The sequence below is a fragment of the Acanthaster planci genome, linkage group LG20 (assembly GCF_054643075.1).
Source record: "Acanthaster planci isolate LZ-2023a linkage group LG20, COTS_SCS, whole genome shotgun sequence".
In the NCBI taxonomy this organism is placed as follows: domain Eukaryota; kingdom Metazoa; phylum Echinodermata; class Asteroidea; order Valvatida; family Acanthasteridae; genus Acanthaster; species Acanthaster planci.
In genome coordinates this window covers 7,798,303-7,824,018 of record NC_141796.1, presented here as the reverse complement: position 1 = coordinate 7,824,018, position 25,716 = coordinate 7,798,303, and the positions used below count along the sequence as shown (strand labels likewise).

The 25,716-nt window shown below is 42.0% G+C and overlaps 3 protein-coding genes across 12 annotated transcripts in view; 1 reads left to right on the top strand and 2 right to left on the bottom strand.

Annotated features, from left to right (window-relative positions):
- Positions 1-3,186, top strand: part of LOC110974887 (AP-2 complex subunit alpha-2-like) — a 36,226-nt gene extending 33,040 nt beyond the window's left edge. For all 4 annotated transcript variants that reach the window (XM_087130396.1, XM_087130395.1, XM_087130394.1 and 1 more), the window contains one exon: positions 116-3,186. In XM_087130396.1, the coding sequence (XP_086986522.1) occupies positions 116-193 (78 nt within the window). In that variant the 3' untranslated portion in view covers positions 194-3,186. The remainder of the gene's footprint in view (positions 1-115) is intronic.
- A 317-nt stretch (positions 3,187-3,503) lies between these two features.
- On the bottom strand, positions 3,504-15,364 carry LOC110974870 (apoptosis regulator BAX-like). 3 transcript variants are annotated; one of them, XR_002597633.2, is made up of 8 exons: positions 14,926-15,350; positions 13,607-13,710; positions 12,710-12,950; positions 11,912-12,047; positions 10,871-10,987; positions 8,850-8,960; positions 5,716-8,527; positions 3,504-5,668 (listed from the first exon to the last, which is right to left on the bottom strand). XR_002597633.2 is itself a non-coding variant. In XM_022226782.2 (7 exons), the coding sequence occupies exons 2-6, from the start codon at positions 13,656-13,658 to the stop codon at positions 8,853-8,855; spliced, it is 654 nt and encodes a 217-aa protein (XP_022082474.1). In that variant the 5' UTR covers positions 13,659-13,710; positions 15,290-15,364; the 3' UTR covers positions 3,504-8,527; positions 8,850-8,852. The 3 variants fall into 3 exon arrangements, 2 of the variants coding, with proteins under 2 accessions (XP_022082474.1, XP_086986523.1); XM_022226782.2 differs by having other exon boundaries at positions 3,504-8,527; positions 15,290-15,364; XM_087130397.1 differs by having other exon boundaries at positions 3,504-8,527.
- A 699-nt stretch (positions 15,365-16,063) lies between these two features.
- On the bottom strand, positions 16,064-24,194 carry LOC110974936 (uncharacterized). Of its 5 annotated transcripts, XM_087130742.1 has the most exons (10): positions 24,019-24,193; positions 23,666-23,748; positions 22,478-22,993; positions 21,874-21,982; positions 20,623-20,772; positions 20,167-20,272; positions 18,726-18,867; positions 17,500-17,682; positions 17,235-17,322; positions 16,064-16,975 (listed from the first exon to the last, which is right to left on the bottom strand). In XM_087130742.1, exons 3-10 carry the CDS (start codon positions 22,870-22,872, stop codon positions 16,850-16,852), a joined length of 1,299 nt encoding a protein of 432 aa, XP_086986868.1. In that variant the 5' UTR covers positions 22,873-22,993; positions 23,666-23,748; positions 24,019-24,193; the 3' UTR covers positions 16,064-16,849. The 5 variants fall into 5 exon arrangements, with proteins under 5 accessions (XP_086986868.1, XP_086986870.1, XP_086986869.1 ...); XM_087130744.1 differs by lacking the exon at positions 23,666-23,748 and having other exon boundaries at positions 22,478-22,926; positions 24,019-24,194; XM_087130743.1 differs by lacking the exon at positions 23,666-23,748 and having other exon boundaries at positions 23,998-24,193.
- Positions 24,195-25,716: the final 1,522 nt, after the last annotated feature.

The following is a 25,716-nucleotide window of genomic DNA, read 5'->3' as shown; positions in this document are numbered from 1 at the left end:
TCAGGTTGGCCCCAGATGAGCTAAGCCCTTGTCTTGGTGATTGATCGTTACTTGTTAGAATTTTTAGCTTGTGTACGAATACTCCAAATCTGTTTACTCTTTTTCTTGGCTGCAGATGTACCGACTGACGTTACGCAGCAGTAAAGATGACGTGTCGAAGGAGTTGGGCAGACTCTTGTCCAGCCAGTTCTGAGCAGCTGTAACCGGATCGATCCAGTTCGCGGAGTTGGCTCGGAGCTGACCCTCGACCGGTTTGATCCAGTTTCCACTCGGCCTGCTCTTTGTACACTCGTGCGCGCATTGGAAAGCCACTTGCAAAAGCTGCCTCAAACCGGTTTGCACTGGTCCCATCTGCAGCCTGTCCCTGAGTTGTCTTCAAAAACTAGCCAGGGGTGGTTGGTGCTGATTCGATTCAGTCCTTTCATGCGTTAACCGGTGGGGAGCAGTTTGTGCTGGTTCGGGCCGGTTTGCAGCAGCTTCTGAACCAGTTCAGACCGGTTTACAGCACCCCCGCTGGCCATTATGTTATGTCTGTGCAGATGTTATAGTTTTGTATCAAATAGTTAAACAGGGATGCGTCGGGTAAAAGTCGCTTTTATTTAGTTTCAACTGGCATTCATGTCTGTCACAGGCAACTGTCAAAGGACAAAAGGCCGACAAAACTTAAAATATTTTTTCTTCAGTTTATAAATCATTTGTTGTATAATTCATTGTTTCTTACATTTGTGCTCTAAGTTCAGCTTATCTTATATAAAGCCAATCTAGTCCATCTAAAGTAGTGGAGGTACTGTAGGTCCTGCCGTCCCTGTCACCCAATCCTGCTGAGGCATCTCAAAACTGTCACAAATTTAGAAGACTTTAAAAAAAGTCGACACCTGTGTTTGTAGTCCACGTATGCACCGGATGATTTAAGATGAGGAAAGAATGTCTCTTCTCTCTCTCAGCGTTTGGGAAATTGTCTTTATATTTAGCTCAGCGGCCTAGTAAGCGTTATCCTCAGAGCCTCTTCTGTGATTAGAGGTAAGAGGATTCTGGTGGAACGTCTGAAGCGTCCAGTTGTTGGAAGGGCGTTTGTACAGTGTACAGAATTCTCTGCAGCACCCGGCTCTTATAGGGTTGTCTGCGGAAGACGGAAAGGAAGGCCACACAGAACGACTTGCATGATATGCGTATTATGCTCAGAAAGTGCTCAGTATGTACTTTATGCATTCTGCGTGGCTTCCTTTTCCCTCTACCGCCATTAATGAGGTGTGTGACAGTAGGGTAACCTTTGACCTTGCCAGTTGCCATGCTAAAAACGGAGTTCGACAAGCAAACGGATATTCATGTTTAGTGCATTTTCTGACTAATCAGTCACAAGGTAAGGCCGACTTGATGTGCCGTATGTCTTCAAAAAGCCCTGTCCCAAGCATTTCTGTGTTTTAAACGGAAAAAAAAACACCCAGCATTGCTTTGTCCATAACTGTAAGTTAGAGTGGACCTTAGTAAACTTAGAATCATGTTTATCTTCAATACGCCGTAACCGTTGTCGATCATTAACAAATTCTATTTGTATAAAGTAAACTGAGCAGTGGTTTATCCAAATCAAATCAGAAATTTATTGAAACATTATACATAGTATTGATGTAAACATGTACTTTAATGGCCAATATTTCTTTTTTTTGTAGTTTTAATAAACACTTAGTTGCTTGTGTATTCAGCATGTAGCGTGATGATTCCAAAGGGAAAAAAAAAGAAAAAGAAAAAAAAAAGATTTTTTTTTCTCAGTTATCGGTGACATCCGCTTGATGTTTGATGTCAAGGATGTCAAGAGATGTCCCAACATTCCTCGGCTGTTGTGGAGGGTCCATTGCCACTGTTACCATCGTTTTCCAATAACTTCACTTTGATTTGTAGGAGACCGGTGGCAGTCGTCTTTCATACCCGACTTTCAGATTGATTTTATTTTTTTGTTATTTTGTATTATTTTTGGATGAAGTTGTGGATCCAGTCCCAGATTGTCCGTGTGCAGGCCGTTGGCTGCACAGACTTAAGCTGTGCCGTAATCGTCCACCAGTGCCCATCAGTTTTATGACAAGTTGCCAAATGTTTATCAGCATATGTACAGAAGAAAGGACCATCCACACTTGTCAGTTTTTGTTGAGGTTGGCCGTTGGTCATGCGTGCCATTTTCTTCCATTTTTGTTTTATCTTGGGATTTATGAGGTGGTTACAAAACTCAGACAGTTAAGACGTTTTTGTCAGGAGTGGTTTTTAGAATTGTAATATGTCATCAAAGGGGACTCTGACGTCATTGTGCAAAAGTGATATTTTGTAAGACCTCAAATGTGGAGACATTTATATATGTTCCAGATGCATGTTCCAGATATACATGACCGCCCTCATTAGAAATGTGCCTGGCCTTTCCTTTTTCTTTGTACAAGCATTTTTTAAAAAGCTTGATAAGTGAAAACCCCATTCTTTTCTGAATTAGGCTTCTCATAGGTAGTAAAAGTGGTTGCTCTGGAAGCTTTGTTTTACTGTCAGTGTGAAAAGGTGACAATATTCAGCTTAAGAAGTTTGGACAAATGATTGAAGTTTGGACAGATAACTCGGGTAAAAACGGCACAGGTGTAAAAAAAACTACATGTAGTAAATGGTCGATGTGTACAAAAGCTATACGACCTTTTGGAAGAGAAAATGGACACAATTTAGCAAGCACGTGTTGCGGTTGCTGTTTTCACATGATCAAATGCTGAAATGAACTGATGTAGTGTAGTGTAGATTTTAAGAGCAGGTCCGAAGGAAGAGGGCACAAGTTGATGGCAACTCTCCATGGTAACGCTTGGCAGAGATTTGTCGCCTGACTGGCTTCGGAGACCGATATTTAAATAACCATTTTCTGTAACCCATTTTGTACTGAACTGTATACACGTATTGACCACGTAAGTTTCGAACACCCCTTTATTGATGCACATCAGTGATGGAAATATGCCATGGCACTGAGGGATAGCATCGCTTAGTGTGTATATTATATTGAGTGTATCGAGTGATAATTTCTGCTGAATTAAGACCATTGGCCCTTGATGAATTGGTTCCAAAAAGGGGGCCATCATTATTGAATGTTTTATTTCTCTGTGTTTAAAAAAAATAAAATATGAGCACAGAAATTTGTGAGCTGTTGAATAAAAATGTTTATTAGACTAAGTCCTGTACACTTCCAGACTTCCTTTATACTTTTAGTCTGTGGTGGTTCTGTATTAAATCTTGTGTACTTTCTGATGGCAGCCATTTTTGAAAGGTGCTGTTTTTTTACATATATATCTAACTTTCCTTATTTTTGGGAGGATGAGTTTTAATATATCTGCACATGTCCTCAATTACATTTCTTGGTTTTATCTCAACTTACATTTCGTTACTTCACTGAGAAGCGGTCTTGGGATAAACTTTGTTTTTCATATACTTTGCACCTTGCTGTGGAGCGTTTCTGGCACCCCAAAACAAAATGGAATTTTACACAAAAATTGTTCTTTCTTTGGAAAATCGTTTATTGGCTAAGATTAAATTTAGCTCCCGAGGTAATAACAATGTTTTCTGTCCTGGGTGATTCATGTATATGGATTGGGCTTATTATGGGTTGAATGTTTTTGCAGTAACCTCAAAGCATAAAATGAGCTTTAACATAAATTTTTATACAGCAAGGTAGCAAAAAATACAAAACTGAAGCAATGAAAATAATCCTTTTTATACTAAAGAGAAATGGAGGAGAAATGTTTGTACATGCAAAAAAACCAGCAAAGATGGAATATGTTCATGCCTATCGTAAATACCTCCATAATTATACACATATTCAGCTTCTCTGCCACTTTCCTCTCCAAGTTGTGTTAAGCAGGGTACATAAATGCAAGTGCAAATGACCTCTGTACTCGGGGGTTCCCGCAGCCTGAAAAAGTCGTAGAATTTAATTATCCTTTAGGTGCAGGAACCCTGTGTTCTGGTGACATCCTACCATGCTTCTATGTGCAGTTTTCCAATGGAGCCAGTGGGGGCCCATGGTCCACTGCACACCAGAGGAAAGCACACACAAAATGTGCCATCATCAACACACAGGTGCATTAATGGGTTACCGACCAACAGAATGTCAGTTAATTTTCATACTTTGCCCAACTGGTTCCCCGCTCATTTGCTAAATTTGATTACATGCGATTTCTCAATGCATTGTTTTTCCCGCTCGGCAGCTCAGCGCAGACCAGGTCTGGGCAGTGTAGATTAAATCACCCGATTTAGCCATCAATGGATTCTGAACTTAGAGCACAACCCCTACATGATTAAAAAACAATAAGAGAAATTAACTTCAATTCTACTCCATAATAATGCAGTGCTACAATAAAATGTCAAAGCACAATTTGATTTCCTAAAAAGAAAAAAAAAAAAGTGGGTTAAATTCCACATTTATTTGAGAAGTGCATACCACAATGATGTTAACAGCTGGCCCAGATCTACCCAATGACTGCCCTTTTTGAAAAAGATTCACTTTTGTCACATTCAAGTGAACTTGAAACAGTACAAGGGTATATTGGCAACCTCTGACCCCAGATCAGAGTAACTGGGAAATCGTTAAAGACTCATCCGAGGAGACACCATTACTGCGGTGGCGCTGTGGCAGGCACACAGACCTGACACGCACTTTCATGCATGATGTGGCAAATCATGACATCCTATTGGTCGAAGAAGCATAATGTGTGCATATCACCGGTCCACGAGCACTGTGCCACAGCGGTAATGGCTCCTTATTCAGGGAACCAACTTATCTGCTCCAAGCGGAACAAAAAGGGCTGTATTTTTGGTACTTGCCGCATAGGCGCATTAATAGTGGAGATCAGTGGCGTGTTTGATGCCGAGTACGCGCAATGAATTTATTCCTTAATGTATGGTCTTTGTGTACATGCAGAACGCGTGCCAGAACCCGCTTGGAAAGCTTACAACCATCTGTCTTCCTCTTTCTACTTGGTGGTGCACTTCAAATTGGGACAGATACTATACGGGCACTACAGCTATGTGCCATCATGCACGGAGTTCGGTAGAGCGTGTCACCATACTGCAGTCAGCAATTTAGACACTTGATAAAAGCATGGAGGAAGGAAACCAGGCCAGCAAACCTCCTACCGCCCACGTTGTTGAATAATAAAAAGAATACGCACCAAGACTAGAACACTGCACCTGCATGTAGATTGAAAATTTCTGAAAAGTGAACAAGACACCCAGTTCCAAAAAGGGGAGGGGCATCTCAGAATTCTGGAGTATGTACACCTTGAGTGACAGGCAAACACTTGGGTATTAAAAAGACAGATCCCCAAATCCTCGTCCAAACAATTATCCATAATAAGTATGTCACAGAGTTTCTCTATGCTAGGCCATCCTTTGCTGATATATAAATCAGCCAAGTACATGTACTGGTAACTATACTCCATAAATTCACTCCATGTTCTAGGGTTCAAGGGACACGTACACTGTGTTGACAGTAACGAAAACTATGGTTTCTACCCAATCTAAACATATACATGTATTTCTGTCTAGTCTATGAACCACTTGTTATCCTGAAGCTGTAGGGCTATTTTTGGCACCATATTAAGCCTCACATGAATGTCTGTATGCACAGTAAATGAGGTTTCGTTGCAAGGACTATCCCCTCGTTCACCTATCACCTTTTATAATCTTGTCATAGATGGACTGCACAAATACAGACATGCAAGACTTCCTGATACGGTAGATGTGAGAACCCTCGATATTTGCTGTTTGATCAAGACAAGGATCAGCTTTTGTTGCAAAAGTGCTCTGTGAGTTGACTTTAATGTCAAAGGGCGTGACACCGAGCAACATTCAACAACTGGATAAACATCTGGGTCATGTTACGGAGAAAAACTACGGTCCAATATATTTTTTTTTGTCCCTGTCACATGTTACATCGTACTTGTAAGTATAAAATACATTTTAAAAAAAAATTCTACGAGTGATTAAGTATAAAACATTACCTGCTTAACAAATAAAAAAAATCTGAAGTCGGTTTTATTGATATTTCCACATCAAATTAAACAGGCCAGGGATAACAGGGACACTGCTAGCAATATCAATGCAAAACGTCACCAGTTTCCTTGTTTTGGAGTGTTTTTTTCTCCAAGAATAAAAACTCTGAGGGTCTTGAAATTTGTTGCATGGATTTCCACTACAAGCTTTTTGAACGGCAGTCGAGTTTCAGGTTTTTTTTAACAATACTTATAACTGATCACATCACAAACTAAAACAGTACATATATGTATCTACCGTCTACAATTACCGAAAGATCTGTTTAAAAAAGGTCAGGTTCCAATTACTGGACATGTACACTGTACCACTCCCTTTTGAAAACCTGGTCAAAAGTGTGAATGACGTGGTATTGGTCACGTTTGCGGGAGCCCTACAGCCCTCCTGGTAATCAGAAGTGCAGCGAAAGCACCTGCTGTGAATATTTCAAAGGCGTTCTCCGTATTCCATAATTCCATGCATATCTAGCAAGACTGTTGATTTGGACTTAGGGATAATAAAATCTGCGTGACTTTTTCAAGTAAAACAAAGTAGAAATACAGGAGGTTTATATGTACGTATACAGAATTGCACAAACGTATGGTGAAGCACAGCAAAGTCTGGGTTCTTTTATGGGGGGGGGGGAATTTCTCCTTGATGTGGAAGACCATTACACTAATCTCACGACTATCCCTTATGTTGTGCGTGTCCATACAAGCTTTTTTTTTTTTATTGGGGCTAAATATCTCAAATCGTAAGATGTGCCTACACACAAGAATTGACTTACTCAAAGGGGCCATATAACAAGTGTGTATAACACACTTTAAATGACAACCTGATATGTTGAAAAAGCACTTCTCTTTTTTACTGAGTTTCAAACTACATGTACTAAAAAAAAGTAGATCTATACAAAACATGTTGAAGAGTCACCGTCACCTGTTACAAATTTCCACTACTAATTGGACACTCCAAAACCTGCTCAATGGGCAGCTCTATCAGTGGAATGATACCAACAAACTACTGCAGGGGTGTGAGTGGCTGAAAACAGCTAGCAAACAGCTGAAATGTAAAACGTTCCCATACTTTTGTAGAGACCAGGTGTACAAAAAGCTGACATTCAGGGTCATCTACGCAAAAAAAAGCTGAAATCAGCTAAAAAACTGATTCTCACACCTCTGCTACCTGTCCCCATTATGTGATTTGCGGGATATAACCAAACGGCATGCAAGATCCTTTCGCCTCCCAACCGGTGAAGTAAAATTTTCATTACAAGTTTCGAGTGAACTACGTGCCCCATTTTGGGTACATGTAGACAGACAATGCACATAACAGGCAATAGGAGACAGTTTTTAATAACAAAAGAATTCTGTTTGTTCAATTGATTAATATTTCAGTTTCAAAAATGTCACTTCAGAGCTGTACACACTGTATACTGTCAAATATTTTCCTTCTTTAATACTGGTATATGTCTTGGGTTACCTGCTAAGCTCGATCTACCCAAATCCAATATCGTGCAGTTAGCCTATGGAATTTTTTGTTGGGGGGGGGCATCAGAGACCAATGTAAAAGTAGAAGGGTCAGTGCCGTGCAGTTGTGAATCTATCAGAATCAGATGAAAAATTGAAATAGTTGGATTTTGATTGATCTGGGAGGAGTGGGAGTCATTTTGGCCTTGACAAGTCTCCAAACCCGTCATGCTTGGTTTCAGAGTGCGAGAAAAAAAGCCCAACAACTTTACAGGCATCACTGCGACAGGGTGTGAAAACATCGGAATCGGCCACATGTGACACGCTCTGAAAAGAAGGTAGATAATGTTGCAAAAATGAAAAAAAAGACGTATATGCATGGATGAAAGTGTCAGCTTTCATTTGGTCTATGGCACAGGGTAATAGCCCATTCCATTCAGCAGACGTTTTCTCATAGCAGTTCTATGGAGTTCAACTTAATAGAAAACAGGCTTTGAAAAAAAAGTTGATTCTAATACAGACTTTGGCTTGGAAGGCTCACCTGAAATCTTCCTGGCAATGAACATGTGCACGGTGGACTTTTTTTTTTCATGAAACATGAAACTTTAGAGACTATTAAATATGTTCTTTCTGACCAACAAAATTGAAATTTCATGAGAAACTGCCCTATTCTCAAGTCAGAGTGGACCAATGCACACAAAGGCAAAGCATCATTTTTTATCATTTTTCCCGGAGCGGGTCACATGTGCGATTGACTCAGATGGAACTGAAGTGAAATTGGTTCCATTGATTGTTTTCCTTCTACTGGGGAAAGTCTCAGTGACATACATGTACATGTACATACATTATAGCCAGCCTTTCTGTGGCGTGAAACGGCTGTACAAAGGACCACAGTTTAAGGTATCATAGTTCAGTTCAGGAATGACGTTGCAGCATTCAAATTCTTACTGTCCGATGCCGGCCTTGCTGTGTCCTGGCAACAGATGGACACAATTTTTTCCGATGTAGATTTTGGCCAGGCACTGTTTCAAGAGGAAGTGCAGAGAAAAGACCACGTACATATTCATTAAGTGCTTCTGAACAAAACATAGCACCAAACGTAATTTCTCGATAGCTTGACAATTTTTCGTAGATTTTCAAACACTGATAAGTTCAATCATTCTCAAAAAACCCCCCAATATAAAAAAAACAACCCCATCAGCCACATCCTTTGCACCAACTTATAGCCCTAATCAAGTCCCACATGACATAACAGTGGAAGGTCTTTCCAACTTCCCCGATCCCTCAAAACCTCTCGAAAACCATTTGTATGGATTTTGAAAGATCTGGAAACAAGTGCCTCACCTGCTATTCCTTGTTCAGTTTGTAGATGCCGTAGCCTAGTGTGAGGAGCGACAAAATCATGATTGTCCGGAACACCCTATTCGATGATCCAAAGTACTCCTTGATGGCAGTCTGGAAAAGTGGCAAAGTAGCATGAGCTAAAATCATTAGCACTTGCCTGGTAACGTACCAAGTTCCATTCAGATTGCTTGGCTATGGTTGGGAATGATATGCTGTCCTATTATAGTAACTGGCAAGTTCCATTCAGATTGCTTGGCTATGGCTGGGAACAATATGCTGTCCTATTATAGTAACTGGCAAGTTCCATTCAGATTGCTTGGCTATGGTTGGGAACAATATGCTGTCCTATTATAGTAACTGGCAAGTTCCATTCAGATTGCTTGGCTATGGTTGGGAACAATATGCTGTCCTATTATAGTAACTGGCCAGTTCCATTCAGATTGCCTGGCTATGGTTGAGAACAATATGCTGTCCTATTATAGTAACTGGCAAGTTCCATTCAGATTGCTTGGCTATGGTTGAGAACAATATGCTGTCCTATTATAGTAACTGGCAAGTTCCATTCAGATTGCTTGGCTATGGTTGGGAACAATATGCTGTCCTATTATAGTAACTGGCAAGTTCCATTCAGATTGCTTGGCTATGGTTGGGAACAATATGCTGTCCTATTATAGTAACTGACAAGTTCCATTCAGATTGCTTCGCAAGTAGTAAGAGGTCATTTCCCACAGACTTGTGTGTGATAGTCAGCCGTAGCCATGTGATTTGCGTGCCTCTAAAACAAGTGGCTGCAGATTACAAACAGGCATCTATGGGAAGTAGCCATAGCCTCTAGCCAGTAGCTTTCATGAGAAGCATGTGTGTTCACATCTTGCCACAGCCATTTTCACACTAGAGGGCTGACCTCATGTATAAGGACTGACCATGAACTCAAAGCTCCTAATATTTTGATTTTTAGTTGCTGCTATGCACCTTAACAATCCTGCTTTTATACCATTATAGTACTCCGCCAATATGCCATTTGTGAGTTAAATTTGAATAAAATCTGGTACAATGAGTTATCTGATTGCACATTAACATAACGATTTGAATTCCCCAGACTAAAGACACTGTTGCTACACCTTGTGATTCGGAGCAAGCTTTCGCATAGCGACCACCATCTCTGGAATGGACTGGTTCCTTTGTGCCCTTCTTATCCACTGAAAACAGTATATTGTTGCAAGGCGTCTCTTATGTAACTAAGCAAAAGCTTGCCCTGAATAATGAGGTACAGCAACAGTGGTTTTAGTATGGAGAATTCAAGTTGTTATGTTCATGTGAATTTATAGAACTCAGTGTACCAGATTTGGGTCAAAGTAATTTCATAAAAGGCTTCATTGGTCTGGTTCTCGAGCATGCGTCCAGCAGTGCCTATTTCGGCACAGGTACATGTATGGTTGAAGCTGGTGGCAGTGGTAACACTATTGTTGGACATTCTTGATGGCCCTTTCAATGGTGGAAGGCAACTACATGTACATGCACTGTACATGACAAGTATTATATGGCAGTTATTCTGAACAAAGTCCAACACCAGACTTCCTACCACTGAATGGCCGGGGCCATTAAAAATGTCCAGTGGCAAAGATCCATGGATTCTTTTACATGTACATACATGTATTTCAATGGACCGTATTCACAGGAGACCAAATTTCAGTCAGATTCCCCAACGTAGTGTATTCATTTGAAGCGGTGAAATTGAAAGAACCAGACTCTATTCTACGATTTCATTCCGACCCCCAAAATCACTTGGTACCATACTATTAAGGGTTTAAAATGTATACAATACGTTTAGGAATATGACTGAAATTGGGTACCCTGCGAATACCGTCTACTCAGCTGATGGACTCATTTTAAGACAAAGATAGGAACATTGTGGGAAGTCTCTGGCCCTATGTCCTGATGAAAAATGGATGCTGTACTCAGGCAAGAGTCCAGCAGACTGCTGATTACAAGGGTAAGAAACATTGCAATAGGGTCTTTACCCAGCCTCCCCTGTTGATGATCCAATCAGCAAACCGTCTGACCAGGAACTGGACTATCTCCTTGATGAGCTGGTTGACCCAGCCAGGGAAATTTTGTAAGAGAAGGCTCTCCATGGCCTGGTTGGAAGAACATAAATAAATTAAGCTAAATAAAAAGTGCACATGTACAGCGTATTTCTGTACCTGGTATTCATTAACTGGACTGAGCTCTCTCGAGCTCAAAAACTATTTATCTAACTGCAGGGCAAGTTTGTGTGGCAGCCATTTGTCCACCAGTGTTGAAGCAGGGACCACCATGCCTAGTCACATGACCAGTCACAAGACCAGTCACTGGGTTAGCAATGACAAAGGAATGTGTTTGTTGTAGTTCATTGGAATAGCTTGTGATTTGAATTCAGACTGGAGGTCTGTCTTGTGATGATCTTCTGGGGTCTTGAGATGGTCTTAAGAGTCTCTGCAGCAACACCGTTGTCAAAGACCGGTTGATTCTCCCTGGTAACCCTTGCACAAGATACATGCAGGGTGCCGGGCAAAATTGACCATTACCCCAGTAGTCCATGAATTTGCCCCATAACTGATGAAGATGAAAGTGCTCAATTGTTTTCCACTGAGATTAATTAATCATGATATTACTTTATCATGTACATGTATTCTTGCATCTGTTTCTGTTTTCAACCACAGATACAATTTTATTTTTAGAGCTTACGTCAGAAGGGGCAGCCTTTGGGGGGGGGAATTGGTTTGTTTTAACCAAACTGGACATTCTGAACTGTCTTTTTTTTTTTAACTATGACAGTCTTTAGTTTTTCAACACGGGCATTTCACAATAGTGTGCTTCCAAGAGTTTGCAACGTTGGCCAATCACAATGCGGGAAATCTATAGACCCAATGCGCGTTTCGAAAGTGTCAACGGATTTTGCGCGTTGTGATACGCCAACACGTTGCAAACTCTTGGAGGCGCACTGATGTGAATTGCCCGTATTCCTGATAAATACCATAGCATAAAGCAGCAGCAAACTGACGGGCTAATGCGCCACTTACCCTGACTGATATGCGGTAGGCAAAGTAGAACAGGCCGATGATGCGACCCCAGTGGATCTCACCGTCCCCGAATATCACCTGCGCGACAGCGATGATCTTCTCTATGGGGGAATCAGTGGGTAATGAGTTGATCCACCTGCATTAAGTAAAAATAGAGTATCACACCCATTGCCATGGCAGGGGCTCATCCAGGGGGAGCTTGGCTAATCTACGCTTTGTCTCATCTGCCTTTGTCTCTGCCTTTGAAACCCCTCGTAGGCCTGTCGCCTGCAAGCGTAAAATGAACATCCTTCCATTCCTTCTGTCAACAGCATGTTCTTGTGGTAAAACATGCCTTGTTACCAGGGGGGGAGTCAAATCTCACATACAGAGGGTGTTAAATAGGGTATTATTTTTTTCCCGGAACACAGTGTTGCAATGGAGTTTTTCACAAGTACTTGGCAAGCATTTGTTACAAGTCATCACTAGGATGGTCACTAGTCCTGGCACTTTCATACGTGACGGTGTGTGAACAGCAGCAAATAGGCATGTGTTAACCTCAGTTCGTGGTTACAAACAATGAAACAGGGGTATTTGTGATGCACTTGTGAAAATTTGTGAAGCATTAATGTCCATTAGGTACTACTTGGCTACATGAGACAGGGATATACTTGATACTTGAGTACTAGAGATGGGATACTTGTGGTACTACTTGGGAAGACTTCTACATTCTGTCAAGTAATATTTTGAGTTTTAGTCAAGTACTTTGGAAGCTAGTACTCAAATCCAACAGTGCCAAAATATTCCCCCAACCCTCACCTCTGAAGTTCCCGGTCCTGGTCCAGGATGTCCCCGATCTCTCGCAGGGTGGTGCCTACCCGCCGCCACACCTCCTCCTGTTCGGGTGTGGCCTGGCCCAGGTCCTCCAGGCGGGGTGCGCCCGGCACCGAGTCCCGCTCGAAGCGGTCCACGATGAAGTGGCGCAGCAGGACGGTGGCCTGCTCGCTAACCTCGTGGTAACTGTGCTGGGTCCGGAAGCGCCGGGCACCATCGTCCACTTCTGGGAGAGCAAGGCATTGTGCAAAATTGGGTGTGTAAAGCGATAAACGTAATGTACATGTATCAGTGTTGGACATGATCGATTGATCAGCTAAATCAATTGTGTGATCATCTGCACTATCAGTCAGTCCTGAATGAAATCTCCGCTTTTAATGCCTGGGTCCTAGAAGTAAGGATTGCCACTGGAGGCAACAGCAAAATACAAAAATATGCATTGTGATTTTTGGCTTCAAATAAATAAATACAGTACATGTACGCACATGTCATGACTTGGACCATGTCAACCAGTAAAAGTCTTTAGGCTAATGCCAAGACTGCACGAGAATAAACACTTCTCATTAAGGTACAGTACATGTACGTACTGTACATGTCCCACATGATTAAACCAGTGGTGTAGTCAAGACCACTTCAGACCATCACAAGACCGACACATGACCTCCAGTCTGAATTCAAGTCACAAGCTATTCTAATGAACTGCAATGAAAGCATTCCTTTGTCATCGGTTACACTATTGTCTGTGATTGGTCTTGTGGTAGCTTGGGCTACAACACTGACTAAACCATCAAAACAGGAAGTCTAAACATTTTCATTTTATGTGTACTTGTATGGTAATAAAATCCTGAAGAATATTAATCAAAAGGCTTGTTCATGGCTTACCGTCATGACCATCCATTGGGGAGTCCCCATCCCCACCACCACCTTCTGCCATGAGCAATGTCTCGGCTGGAATTCCTCGGTTTAAGTATCCTATGTTCTATTTCCTACAAAAACACAAACATTTTTTTGTTTCTTCAAATAAAAAGGCAAAGATAGGTGATTCAGTCTGAATCTAGCCTATAAAGAGGGTCACAAATGGCCCTGTTACTTTGGGTCTTTTTATGGCAACAGTATAAATAACCAAACTAACCAGTATGACGGTATAGTCGCCGGGTCCCTCATTTCACCACTAACTGTTAAAACCAATCAGACTTGACGATACATACAATGTACAAAATTGGGGACCAGGCAACTATATGGTCACGGACAATAAAAAGCCTACCTATGCTGGTGGAGATCTTGAAAAAAATAATGGAAGAAGTTATGGGCCTAGCAGTGTGTTTAATTGGTAAACAATTCAAAACAAAAATGGCTGACTGTTTGAAAACATTAACTGATTAACTGGTGAAGAAGGTGACAATGGGTAAACCTGAAGCCATGTTTTTCAACGGTAGGCTCACCTGTCAAAAAGGTATAGTTTATCTTGCCTGAATAATATCTCAGTCAATGTCGGTCAGTCAGTCAGGCCTTGATGTCAGACTGCATATAGTCGGTGCCAATGAAGGCCAGCCATACTGAAGACAACACGGTAGTAGGACCAAACTAGCATGACTAGTGGAACTACAGCCTTAATGCTCATGATATTGACCCTTGGTTGGGAAATTCACAATGTCATGAGCCTAGCACTAGAAGCATTGCCATCAATGTCACTTAAGCTAGCTACTAAAAGTACTAGACTACTACTTGTGCAAAGCTTGCAAAGGAAACATTGAAAAGACAAGAATCTATTAAAACCAACTTAAAAACTCATTTTGGAGTAATTGCAGAATACCCCGCTACTCTAAAATAAACAACTCCTGGAATGACTGGTTACGTGGGTAAAAGGTGAGAATCCCTTGCGAAGAGTGTGACACATTGACCTGTACCTGGCATGCCTGGTTAGAGCAAAGTGAAAACATGCAATAAAAATGGAATTTAGTCAAGAAAATTTTCAAGCATTTTACACTTAGTTTTTTCAGACAAGTCTCATCACTGCTCATGTGCACAGTTGACAGGGGCATCAACAAGTGTTGTCCATAGGTGGAACTCTTTCCTTCATTTTTTTTTTGTAGACATGCTAGGCTAGCCTAGGCTTGTCATGCTGTACATGCTCAGGCATGTCAGGTGTGTGGATATTTGAAAAGTAGCTAACAGTAGAAGAATAATAGAATTTGACCAACCTTTTTTGACCCGAAGATCAAAACAAAATCTTATCATCTGCTTCAAACGTGTACAAACTGTTCATACCAGGAGACCAGCAGGTACCAGCAGCTGATAAAAGTGATATCAAATTAATCCCAGCTCAAGAGATGCACGCACACGGACGACTTAGCCCTACAAAATACACCGACACTGTCAATGCATGGAAGAACACAATGTCAGGACTGTACAACGCAGGCCAAGAGCCTAGGGACACTAAGTTCACCGCATAAAATTATTCAGTTTGGTTTTCTGACACACTAAGATAGCAAACGATTTGGGAATCCAGGAAAATTTCCGGGAAAGACCCTATTTACAAAGTAACAATGTCGATGAATGACGTACGTGTACATGAACACCGTGCATCGTCCATGTAGGCGGCCATCTTTGACAGCGACCTCTGTTGTTGATTGCTTAAACCATGGAGAAATTATTTCTCCATGCTTAAACTGACTTTTTTTTGTGCTGAGGCTATAGGCAAGAACTTCAGCCTGACGTACGCTTATGTGTGCAAGCCTTGCATGTACGGTACAGGCGCGCGCGGAAAATGCACGGGAAATTTCGTTTAAAAAGAAAATGTGCTTTGTTATTGTCCGGAAGAGTTTCATATACGGCCGGCCGTAATTATTCCTTACAGTGACCTATTAGCCGTCACAAAGCAAAAACGTGTCCAAAAAGTTCAATTCAGGAGGGAAATAACCAAGTCGTTTACTTAGAAAACACTTGAAAATTTTCAGACCAGTAGCATAAGGTTTGTGCAAAAGGCCAGGGTGTCAAGTGGCGTGTGTATATAGAACTCTTTCCGTTATTGCCTCCACGTTTTTTTCGGGGGGGGGGACTTAATTCTCATTCACTGGAACTGCTGGTCGAGCAACTTCCCGTACATGTATGTTCGGTTCGTGACTTAATACGTGCAAACAATCCCGGGGTACGTGCGCGTTAACTTCCGGTTCTATGTAATGTGCAGTGGGCGTGGCTCCAACCGAAGTGACGTCTTACGCATAACCCATGGCATGATAAAGTTGAAGAATACCACCAAAGAAAACACACAAATAAAAAGAATAAAACAACTTCCCGGCACAAAACGTGCAAGCAAAAGAACCCAAACTTTTCACCACATCAAGGACAATCAATTCTTTAATTTGTTCTCTCAGAATTCACGGAAATAATAACCGCTCACTGAACATGTCTCTTGAAGTGCAAAATGTTACTAATTAAAACCACAAATAAATAGTACAAACGATGCTCGAATATACAGAAGTCACAATACAGGAGCTTTTCACAATCTGACCTGAATTAAAATCCTAAAAGTACTTCTTAAAAACTTTGGAATTCGTAAACTATGTTTGTGAATTCTCATTCCCTCAGTACATGAGACATGATAGTCTTCATTTTTGCCATGAGTTGTAGATGTTACTGCTTTCTTCTTAATCTGTAGCTCCCCAGTGCCATGCAACACTTACAGTAAATTAATTACCAAGGGGGGAGGGGATAGCAGCCCTCCCCTAAAAACCTAATATTCATACCATTAATTGAACTAATATTGGTGGTAATGAAACTGACATCACTCTGAAAACTATTTATCTTCTCAAGAATAACAAAGTCAAGACTTTTCTAAAGCTTCATGTAATGGATAAAGGATCACATCAAATATGTGAATATGTAATTAAATTAATGGATGTCCAGGTAACTTCCTTGGACACCTTTGCTTGTTCCTTCTTTTGTCAACGTACTTCAACATCGAGATTTCTTATTTTTTTTTCTAATAACAAATGCAACTTGAGAAGTAAATTGGGGCGATCTCCAAACAAAAAGCAAACAACGATGGGAGCTTCGAGACACCAACAGCTGAGGTTTCTTCGAAATTTTTGCTGCTATCTGAATGAACGTTAATGTTGCTCCGTTCTACACATCAACTGTGCTTCGGGTGTGCTCATGCGATCTGCTCTTGACCTGGTTAAGGGCTAGCTCGGTGACCCTGCGACCTTCATCCAAAATACTCTGTGGTATCGCCTCCATAACTGTCCGCACCTATAGCGGTAACAAAGGCATGAAAAGAAGTGAGCCTTGAGATGACTTGTGCCATCTAAACCAACACTGGATTGATTTGATTCAAAATGACTTGCAACTGATCCCAGTGCTCCTCATATATTTTTCAGGAACTGTCCCACTAGTCACTGTGCGAAACCCCAATGCCAAACTAGTAACTCTAACCAATTTTTAACAAACTTTGAGTTTTTTTTTACATCAAATTGTTCAGAGCAAAATTCCAGACCAACAGGAAACAAACCTGGTCTACGGGTGCCATGTCAGAAAAGCTGGAGGGTAGGGATTCAACATTGACATTGCCAGCTTTGAAAATCTCCTCCAACACCATCCTGCCAAGATAGAATAAAAGATAATGCAGAAAGATTGAAAACAATGTGTAGTGTTTCTTGTTTAGATTTGGTCTAGATTCATTCCGCCTCTTGTTTCCATGTCACTTTTTGCGTACTTTGTATCCAAATCTGAATTGTGACAACTGGCAGGTAAAATCAGCTGGGGGGGGAACCTACCTATAGTTTGCCCTGTTCATGACCTGCCCACTGACTGCTATTGTTTCCTCAGTGTTGTACGCCTGATGGAACCACCCAGTTGGAATGATGAGGAGCTCCCCTGGGTACTGGGTGAACTCCACGGCCTCGGCCTTGACAAAGTTTGGGTATCGGTTCAAATCGGGATCGAAGGCATCGACGGGGCTACAAAACAAAGGTAAACACTTAAGTCCAAAATCCTTGCATTGATCCGATAACTTGGTTGGGTTGCACAGCAAAGTGGATTTTGAGGGATTAAACATGATTTTAACGATGAACATCTGTTCACAGAAAGCAGACTCTGAGCAATTCTTTTGAAGCAGTGGTCAAACTTTAAGTTACTGAAACATTGTCTGAAACCTCACCAGAGACTAATCCAGGGAGACGATGTATCAAAGTCCTTGGATGTCTCTTATGTTCTTAAACTTCATTCAACATCGGCAGTGGAGTGATTTTCAAAGTGGGGAGGCCATTTGTTAAACCATCAGGCCTCGGTTATTAATAGCTCAATCCATGGAGCCCCACCCAATTATAGGCCATGCAAAAAGTGTGTGTGTCGGGGGGGGGGGGAGCCCCCCTTTCGAAAAAGTGGGGGAACCACAGGCCCCTCTGGCTCCACCACTTTCGCCGCCTATATGCAAAGTCACAACTTCCTAAAAACAAGCACACCCATAAACATGTGCAAACCTGTATGCAAGTGTGCTAAAGTGGCAGTAAAGGCTTCCAACTGTGGTTTCTGGAACAGTCAACAAAATACATGTATCTTCGCTGACTAGTCTGGTTTACTTGGCTGTAGCCAGATATAAAAACACACCTCCATGGAAAGTGGCTCGAACCACTAACCAGTGACACCTAGGGGAATACACTGTCTGTGGACCCTTCTGTTGTTTACAAATACTGCCCACCATTCTGTACAGGCAAAAAAAACGTTTGCGAAACATTCTCCCTTGGTATACATGAAGGTTTGCCTCAAAATCTGCTTTTTGTTCAATGACTCTAACACAGAAGAAATTTTCCATATTTACTTACCATTCAGGGGTGTAATTTTGGCACCACACTTTTTAACACTTTGCAAGTTATTTACAGCGAGTCACAGTCTTGCCAACCCTGGCTGGCAAACTTTGCGATTTGGATGTAGCAAAAGAAATATCTATTGCCAGTCATTTGGACCCAGCAAGACCCTTACTACAAAGAATCTACTTGTTCACCTGTTGTATTTGTAGCTCTTAAGCGGGAAACCAGACATGCGGTCAGGCAGGATATAGAGATGCTCGTCTTGCCCAGGTGGGTACAGTTTCCACTGCTTCACTCCCTTGATGACTGCATTGGTTCCTGTCCAATTATAGGGATCTACAGCACCAAACAGGAAGAGGGAAAAGAAAGTCAGAATAACATAATGTATGAATTTCTATGGCGTATTCCAAGAGTCATAGTCTTTTCACTCACTGTCCAATTTCTACGACTCGGTATGACTTGTGTCATTACTAAACAGTGATGTCTTTTAAAAGGTAATGTCCATTACTGATTACCCACGCTAAGATGAAAACACTGTTCTTCCTCAAGAAACCTACACGGATAACAAATTGATTTGTCAAAAATGACAAGTGCCTTGGAGAAATTGGAAATATCTCAGACATGACTCGACTACAAACCTTGATGTTCCCTATTAGACCAGACAGTAAATTAAATCGAGGAGATCAACCCTATTGTTGTATGACAAAACAATCCAAAAACAGGAAGATTTTTTTAGCAACACATGTGAACAATTCCAAACAGCAAACTTTCCATGTGGGAAAACTGCCCTTCTCTGTCAAAGCAAAGTGCTTCTAAGCCGAGAGCATAAACAAAGGTGAAATACATTTGTTTAACACAGATCAGAAGGTTGAAACAGAATTTAGTCACAAAGACTGCATTTAATCAACAAGCAGCAAGCATGCACTTTAAACATTACTCCAGTTACTATTTGTTGAAGAGCAACTAGCTACAAATTTAATCATGGACAAACACATCAGGAGCAAAAAGACAGCTAGGCCATGTATTGCAGAGGCACATGTATATTAGCACAAGCCTACGTACAAATACAGACAGATCTGTACAATGCTCCAGTTTCTTTCTTTTTTTTTGAGCCTATAAAGGACACGGTGGTTTTTGCTGATGGACTGATCTTCATAGAGAATTCTGAGGAGATAAAGGCCATCATTGGGGTGCAATGCTGCATGTAGTCCTATATATGGTATGCATATTGGCAAAGCACTATCGGTTAAAGAGGCACTGAATGTGGAAGTTCAAAACGAATTATGCGTGAACAGCCGGCATAAAGACGCACCTCCAGTTGGGATGGGGGAGAGAATGCCATACAGGAATGTTGCCAATTTTTTTCACAAGAAACTGAAACGATTTTAAGAAATTCAGCACCAGCATTCTATGAACGTTATTGAGGATTCCTTTCCAGATCAAGAAAATTGGACAGTCATTTCTGGGAAAAAAATCTGTTTTGCCACCACCCCTGGACCCAGACCTGGATTCACGACTACAAGCACGGTACATGTACCACCGCTTTCATGGCTTCTAACGAAGGCCTGTAGAAGGTTACAAGACAAGCATGCTGACAAAGCCAACCAGAGACAGACACTAAGATGTGCTTGTTACCAATGTGGAGGCTGGACCGCGAGTACTTAGTCCCCCACAGGAGCATGGCGTCCCACGGACGAATCTCCTGGGGGAACAACTTAAAGAAGTCTTCCTCTAGATAAGGCTGGGTTACCATTTGAGAGAAAAGGGGGTGATAAAAACAAGCAGAAAATGAAAGGATCAATATGGAAGAATTTGGGCAAACTTGGTTTAGCATCGACTTCTGTAAGCTGAACCATTCTTACTGTAACTAGGTATACAGAGATGGACTTTCTCAGTGCTTCAAGTGACCCTCAGTTTAGACTTATAACACGGTGCTGGTAATGTACAGCAGACCCAAGGTAAAGTGTTTTGCCTTCAACTCTGAAAAAAATCCCGCTTCCAAGAAATTTACACTGAAAAATTGCTCATGAAATGGAAAAGTGCACGTGGGCCTGCAGCCAGAAAGTGGAACGTTCCACCTGTTACACCTACGCAAGAACCGATGTCCTTCTTTAGCTCGGCTGTGTGCGGGACGAGCAGCTCATCTTCCACGTAGGTCCAGCGATGAGGGCTGCTCTGGTGACGGTGAGCGATGAACCTCTCTAGCGGCAGCGAGAAGCCTTCCGCTCGATCCAGCGTGCCCTAGTGCAGGTGTCAAAGGAAAGGCGGACACAAATTACATTTTGTTGTGTGAAATGTGGGATTTTGCTAGGACTAAATAAGGACAATTTCTGTGATATCTAATGCATTTTCCAGAGAAAAGCTGCGTGGTATAAACAAATCTGACGACCAAAATTAGAAGCCATTACTACAGGGCCGTCCTGTTCACATGTAGGCAGTGTGCGCATGTGAAATTCCTCCTTGACCAATAGGCAGTAGTCAATTTGCCGAAGTGCGCGTCCGCGCTCAGGTTGAGACAGCTGCATGAGTGTAAATGGCCCCTCGGAATGGCGTCCCGACGGATCGGTCTATAGAGAACTAGAAGACCGTCAAAGCCACTACTATTGACTAAGGAGAGCCAGTAAATTTATCACATCAAAAGCAGCCCAGCCAAAATAACTCAGGCATGATCTTGATTGCAATGACCTTTCTACAAATGTGGGGAAGTCTGATAAAAGACCAGTTAATTAGTGGTTTGTTCGTGATGTACATGTACGTAGCGCATGTGCAGTGAAGATGAAGTGCGAATGCCCCTGGTCTTCCGCTGTCAGGTCTTAGGCTAACGAGGGGAAAAGGTGGCTGCAGGAAGGGAAAAAACAGCAAAAATAAAAGTGGAAATGGTCATTTAGTAGGGACATACTGTTTTTCCTGCATTTTTCTTATAACTGGTCTGCTCTGTACTGTGCTATTTAAGACGGTTATGGCTACCAATGATGCGACCGATCTCGATTGGCTGGTCGTGAATAGTTGACTAGACAAGTCCAACCATCTTCAACTAGCACGTGTTCATTCAGACTTGGTCGAACTATCTATGGTCCTTAATAGAACTTGCCCTGTCTTTTGGCTGTTTACAGAATTCCAGGGCATTCTCAGTTTTTTTTGGTCCAATTTCTGTGACTTTCATATATTTTATCAGTAGCTGCTCCATCCCACCCAGGAGCAAAGTGGGTACCAGTGAGGGCAGACCAGGTTCTGTGATCTGTGCAAAAATGCTGGTTAAATCTTCCCTCGGTGCCATAATGACAGCATCGAGCTGCACACTTCCACAGAAGTCAACATCACCGACAAAATGATTCTACCTACCTCAACGGCTTTCATTACCACTCGCTGCTTGCCGTACTGCGATAGGAAAAAGTCGGCGTCCCAGCGCATCGCTCCCCAATCCTGCAGTACATCGGTAATCAGAACCGGTCTGTCAAGAGATAGCAAAAGGGAGGCACGAGAAAAATTGTTACTCAAGGGGTCAGAAATTTAGGCAATGAAGCCTGTGAAGAACCAGTGAAAGGTGCCGAGTCACAATTCATGAGGTTCTCAGAGTTACTGTGAGTGCTTTGATCTGTGAGTATCCGCGGTATTTATAACACAACAACCAGCTGATTTTCATCTCAGAATCTGCAATATATTGCACATGTGGCCATTTTTACATGGGAGCAATGCACAGGAAACCAAAATACCTGGAATGCAGAGTGGTTCTCTCATTTGAGCTTTTCTTAAAAAAAGCCCAAAAATCTCAGCAATATTGTCTACCCAATGGCTATATAAACTTTAGCCCTGGCCTGGTATTATCGTTTAGTCGCAGACCTTGGATGTTCCACATGTATGGTACATGTAGTCCTGCCATCTCCCATTGGTTTACCATATTTTTACTTCATTACAATTGGGGGAAAAAATTGGGTTTCTATTTGACCTTTGAGCATCGTAGACTCGACGAAACTCTTCAAGCGTAAGATTACTCCTTCGGTCGATGGTCGCTCCCCACGGTATTCTCTGATGCAAAGACGGGCATCTGCCAACGAATTTCCAAGGGTGTTCTCGCAACTCCCTGGCAAAACCTATGACCAGGTCCCATCGCTGGTAACCGACAGTCAACAGCAAAGCAATCAGGCCGATGATGACCCAGTGGGGGTAATACTGTCTCTGGAAGGCGCCCGCCACCCCTGTGGGTTGGGAATGGCCAGCTCCACCACTGTTGGTTGTGCTGTTTGCTTGGGAATTTCGCTGGGTGTCTGTCGCAGGTCCGTGTAGGTGTGTTGGCTCGTCTATCTTGACTTGCCTTTTAGAGTGTCTTTTTGATGCTCGCATGCTATCTCATGTGGATCTCAGCTTACCCTTCATTTCTGCCAAGTGTACACGAACCTGGCAATCCAATTTGATTAGGCCCATTGTAGTGTGGTCTCCACACAAAAATATACAGTGCAGGGGCCTAGCAAAAGTAACATTAGATAGATGTAAAAGAAGCAAGGCCAATGATAACATGTTTAATTGAGTACAAAAACAATACTGCATTCACACAGGCTGGAAGGAGGTCATTACTTTCGTCGCATTTAGAAGTTACGGCAAGCCCACTATTAGACCCGTAAACAGGGCCCTACATACAGTGTATATACTCTTTGTCATGTACTGGGCCCATAGTGATTTCTTTCTATGGGGAAACTGACTAGATACTCAGCCTACAATGATTATAATGTAAGATGAACAAAGAAATTGACTGGAGCAGGATTCGAACTTGCAGCCTCCGAAATACCATACCGGTGCTCTATCAACCGAACTATCCAGCCCTATGTTCGTGGCTCTTCCCATCGTCAGTATCTGTACTGGGGGGGGGGGGAAATAGCCAGAAGCCATTAAGCCTGAAACACCAAGTCATGCCATGTGTAGCCAGGGATTGAGCCCCAACCAAATAGCGCCCCCCGAACATTGACATGATTGACAAATGCGAAGAGCCACCAACATACAGGTAGGGTTGGATAGCTCAGTTGGTAGAGTACCGGTACAGCATTTCGGAGGCCGCAGGTTCCGATCCCACTCCAGTCAATTTCTTTGTTCATCTTTCATGTCTTATAAACATGTAAATTATAACCACGATAGTTCTCACCCCCAGAACTGTGGTCAGGTGGTGTGGGGTCCGGTCCTACATCCATCCCGCTCCAACGAACTGGGGGAAATGGAGCAGCATTTCTATGGGTACACAACAATAATAAAATCCCTGTTCGTGCCCTGTTATTGTTAAACGTCATGTAGAGCCTATGGCGAAAAGGCTCATTTTCTGTGGGGTTTGTGGGATCATGGTGGGATGGAGCGGGGCGGATGTCGGACCCCATATGCATACTACTTAAACCAAATTTCAAACTGAGTACTTTGCCCCTAGATAATTCCAGGGATATTATTATTATCAGACATCTGCCAGATCTTATGAGCTGAAATTACACTGGTATGTTCAATACTTACGCTGCTAACTGTCCCCCAGGTTGCTATTTGTAGAAAACTCGATTTTGCTCGTTTGGAGCAAAAAATGTTGCCTTTAGTTGTCGTTTTCCTCACTCCGGACAAATTTTCGCCCGACTTGCACAAAACTGACGGCTGTTTCGTGTCACGTCTTAAGAGAGCAAGCTGCGCTTCATGTTAAACGATTCGCTGCAAGTGGCATAATAATGGACTGGGGCATTGCGTGCTAGCTCTGGACACAAAACAGCCGTAGTTTTCCACGACCACTTAGATCGACAGGTACTCTCGAGGATAAGAAGGAAATTCCTATAGTCTGAAGTCTGGGTGTAAATTGTACCGGCCCCCGTCACTCGACTCGTACTCAACCACACAAAGGAGTCTTTGTAATCAGGTCGGGGAGCGATGTCCTTAGTTTCTGCCGGGTTATCGCTTTTTCACTGAAGCGGCAATTACGTTATTTCACCAGGTCATGTAAAAATGATGTCATTTTCCCGCGAAATTTTTTGGAAACTAACGAAATTTAATTGAAATGCCCACAGCCAACATTGGCTGCATTGACGTTACCGTTGGAGTCTATGGCGAAATTATTTCCGATCGCTATTTTGGAAAATCGCCACGGTAATAAGGCCGCGGTGAATCGATGGAGATTTTTTATTGCAACATTTCATGCATAAAGTAAACTTCAGCAAAGCTTTGTTCTTTTCGCGTAAACGTTTTCATCAACTCGCCTACCCAACGAATTCAAGTATATCCAGTAACCTGGAGATTCGCCCCCCCCCAAAAAAATCTCCTTGATCCGCTATTACAGATATCAATTAAATGAAAGGAAATTTTTTTTTCGATCTGGGGTAGTATGTTTCCTGTACGTAAATTTGATCAATCAGAGCAATTTGTATTTGAAATTTTGGCCGATAAAGAGATCAATGTCATCTGCGAACCGTGCTCTAATAGCTCAAAAATTATCGTTGCACAATCGAGCACGTATGCATACTAAGTAGTCTGGCGTTCTCGCTAGATTGTGGTTTGGTCCCTGACCTTGTAATCATTGTGCAAGTCGAGCCAAAATCACGTACATTTCCTTCCTAAGTTTTGCTTATTGTTCAGGGTCGTACACTGGAACACCAGTGAGCTGAGCTTTTGTGATGGAAACGAAACGTTTGATGGATTATTTTGTTAGTCATTGATCTTGTGAGCAAATAATGCAGTAGCCTTTTTCGAGGAGTGAATATCCGTTCATTTTCTCTGTTCGTTCAAAAAAGAAAAGAAAAGAAATTCATGATAGGCCTATTCTTGCAACACTTTCGTAAAAATGTAAATCATGAAGCCAGCATTGAAATAAAGGCCATCTTGATGGTTATTAGCTTGCAAAAGTATTTGAAGCCAGATTCACCAATGTAAAAATCTGGTTTGCTGGAATTTTATTCGTTTTGCAATTCATTGCCTAGGCCTAACCGAGAATCCAGAACGTGGAGTTTAGTAGGATCAATGATTGATACTCGCTTCCAATGACGATTTTGCGTGAAATATATATCTCTTTAAAAAAATGCACTTTTGGCTTGATCATGTGTCATTGCAAATGTCCAATGCAAATATATATGTGGGGTATATCTTCAGGAAAACCCCTATAAGAAATACTTTCAACGGTTTATGTTGCATACTATGTTGGCAAAACGCGGTGCAGCGTCTCCATTTGAGACTACG

What these genes read in the sequence shown, in the direction of transcription:
- LOC110974870 (XM_022226782.2), bottom strand. Translation starts at nt 13,658, where the DNA reads ATGGCAGAAGGTGGTGGTGGGGATGGGGACTCCCCAATGGATGGTCAT. An exon ending in CCCAATGGATGGTCATGACG is followed by an intron (nt 12,951 to 13,606) that starts GTAAGCCATGAA and finishes TTGCTCTCCCAG; the next exon opens with AAGTGGACGATGGTGCCCGG. An exon ending in CAGGACCGGGAACTTCAGAG is followed by an intron (nt 12,048 to 12,709) that starts GTGAGGGTTGGG and finishes TACTTAATGCAG; the next exon opens with GTGGATCAACTCATTACCCA.
- LOC110974936 (XM_087130744.1), bottom strand. Translation starts at nt 22,872, where the DNA reads ATGCGAGCATCAAAAAGACACTCTAAAAGGCAAGTCAAGATAGACGAG. An exon ending in GCGGTCCAGCCTCCACATTG is followed by an intron (nt 18,868 to 20,166) that starts GTAACAAGCACA and finishes TTGGTGCTGTAG; the next exon opens with ATCCCTATAATTGGACAGGA. An exon ending in ATGAACAGGGCAAACTATAG is followed by an intron (nt 17,323 to 17,499) that starts GTAGGTTCCCCC and finishes CTATCTTGGCAG; the next exon opens with GATGGTGTTGGAGGAGATTT.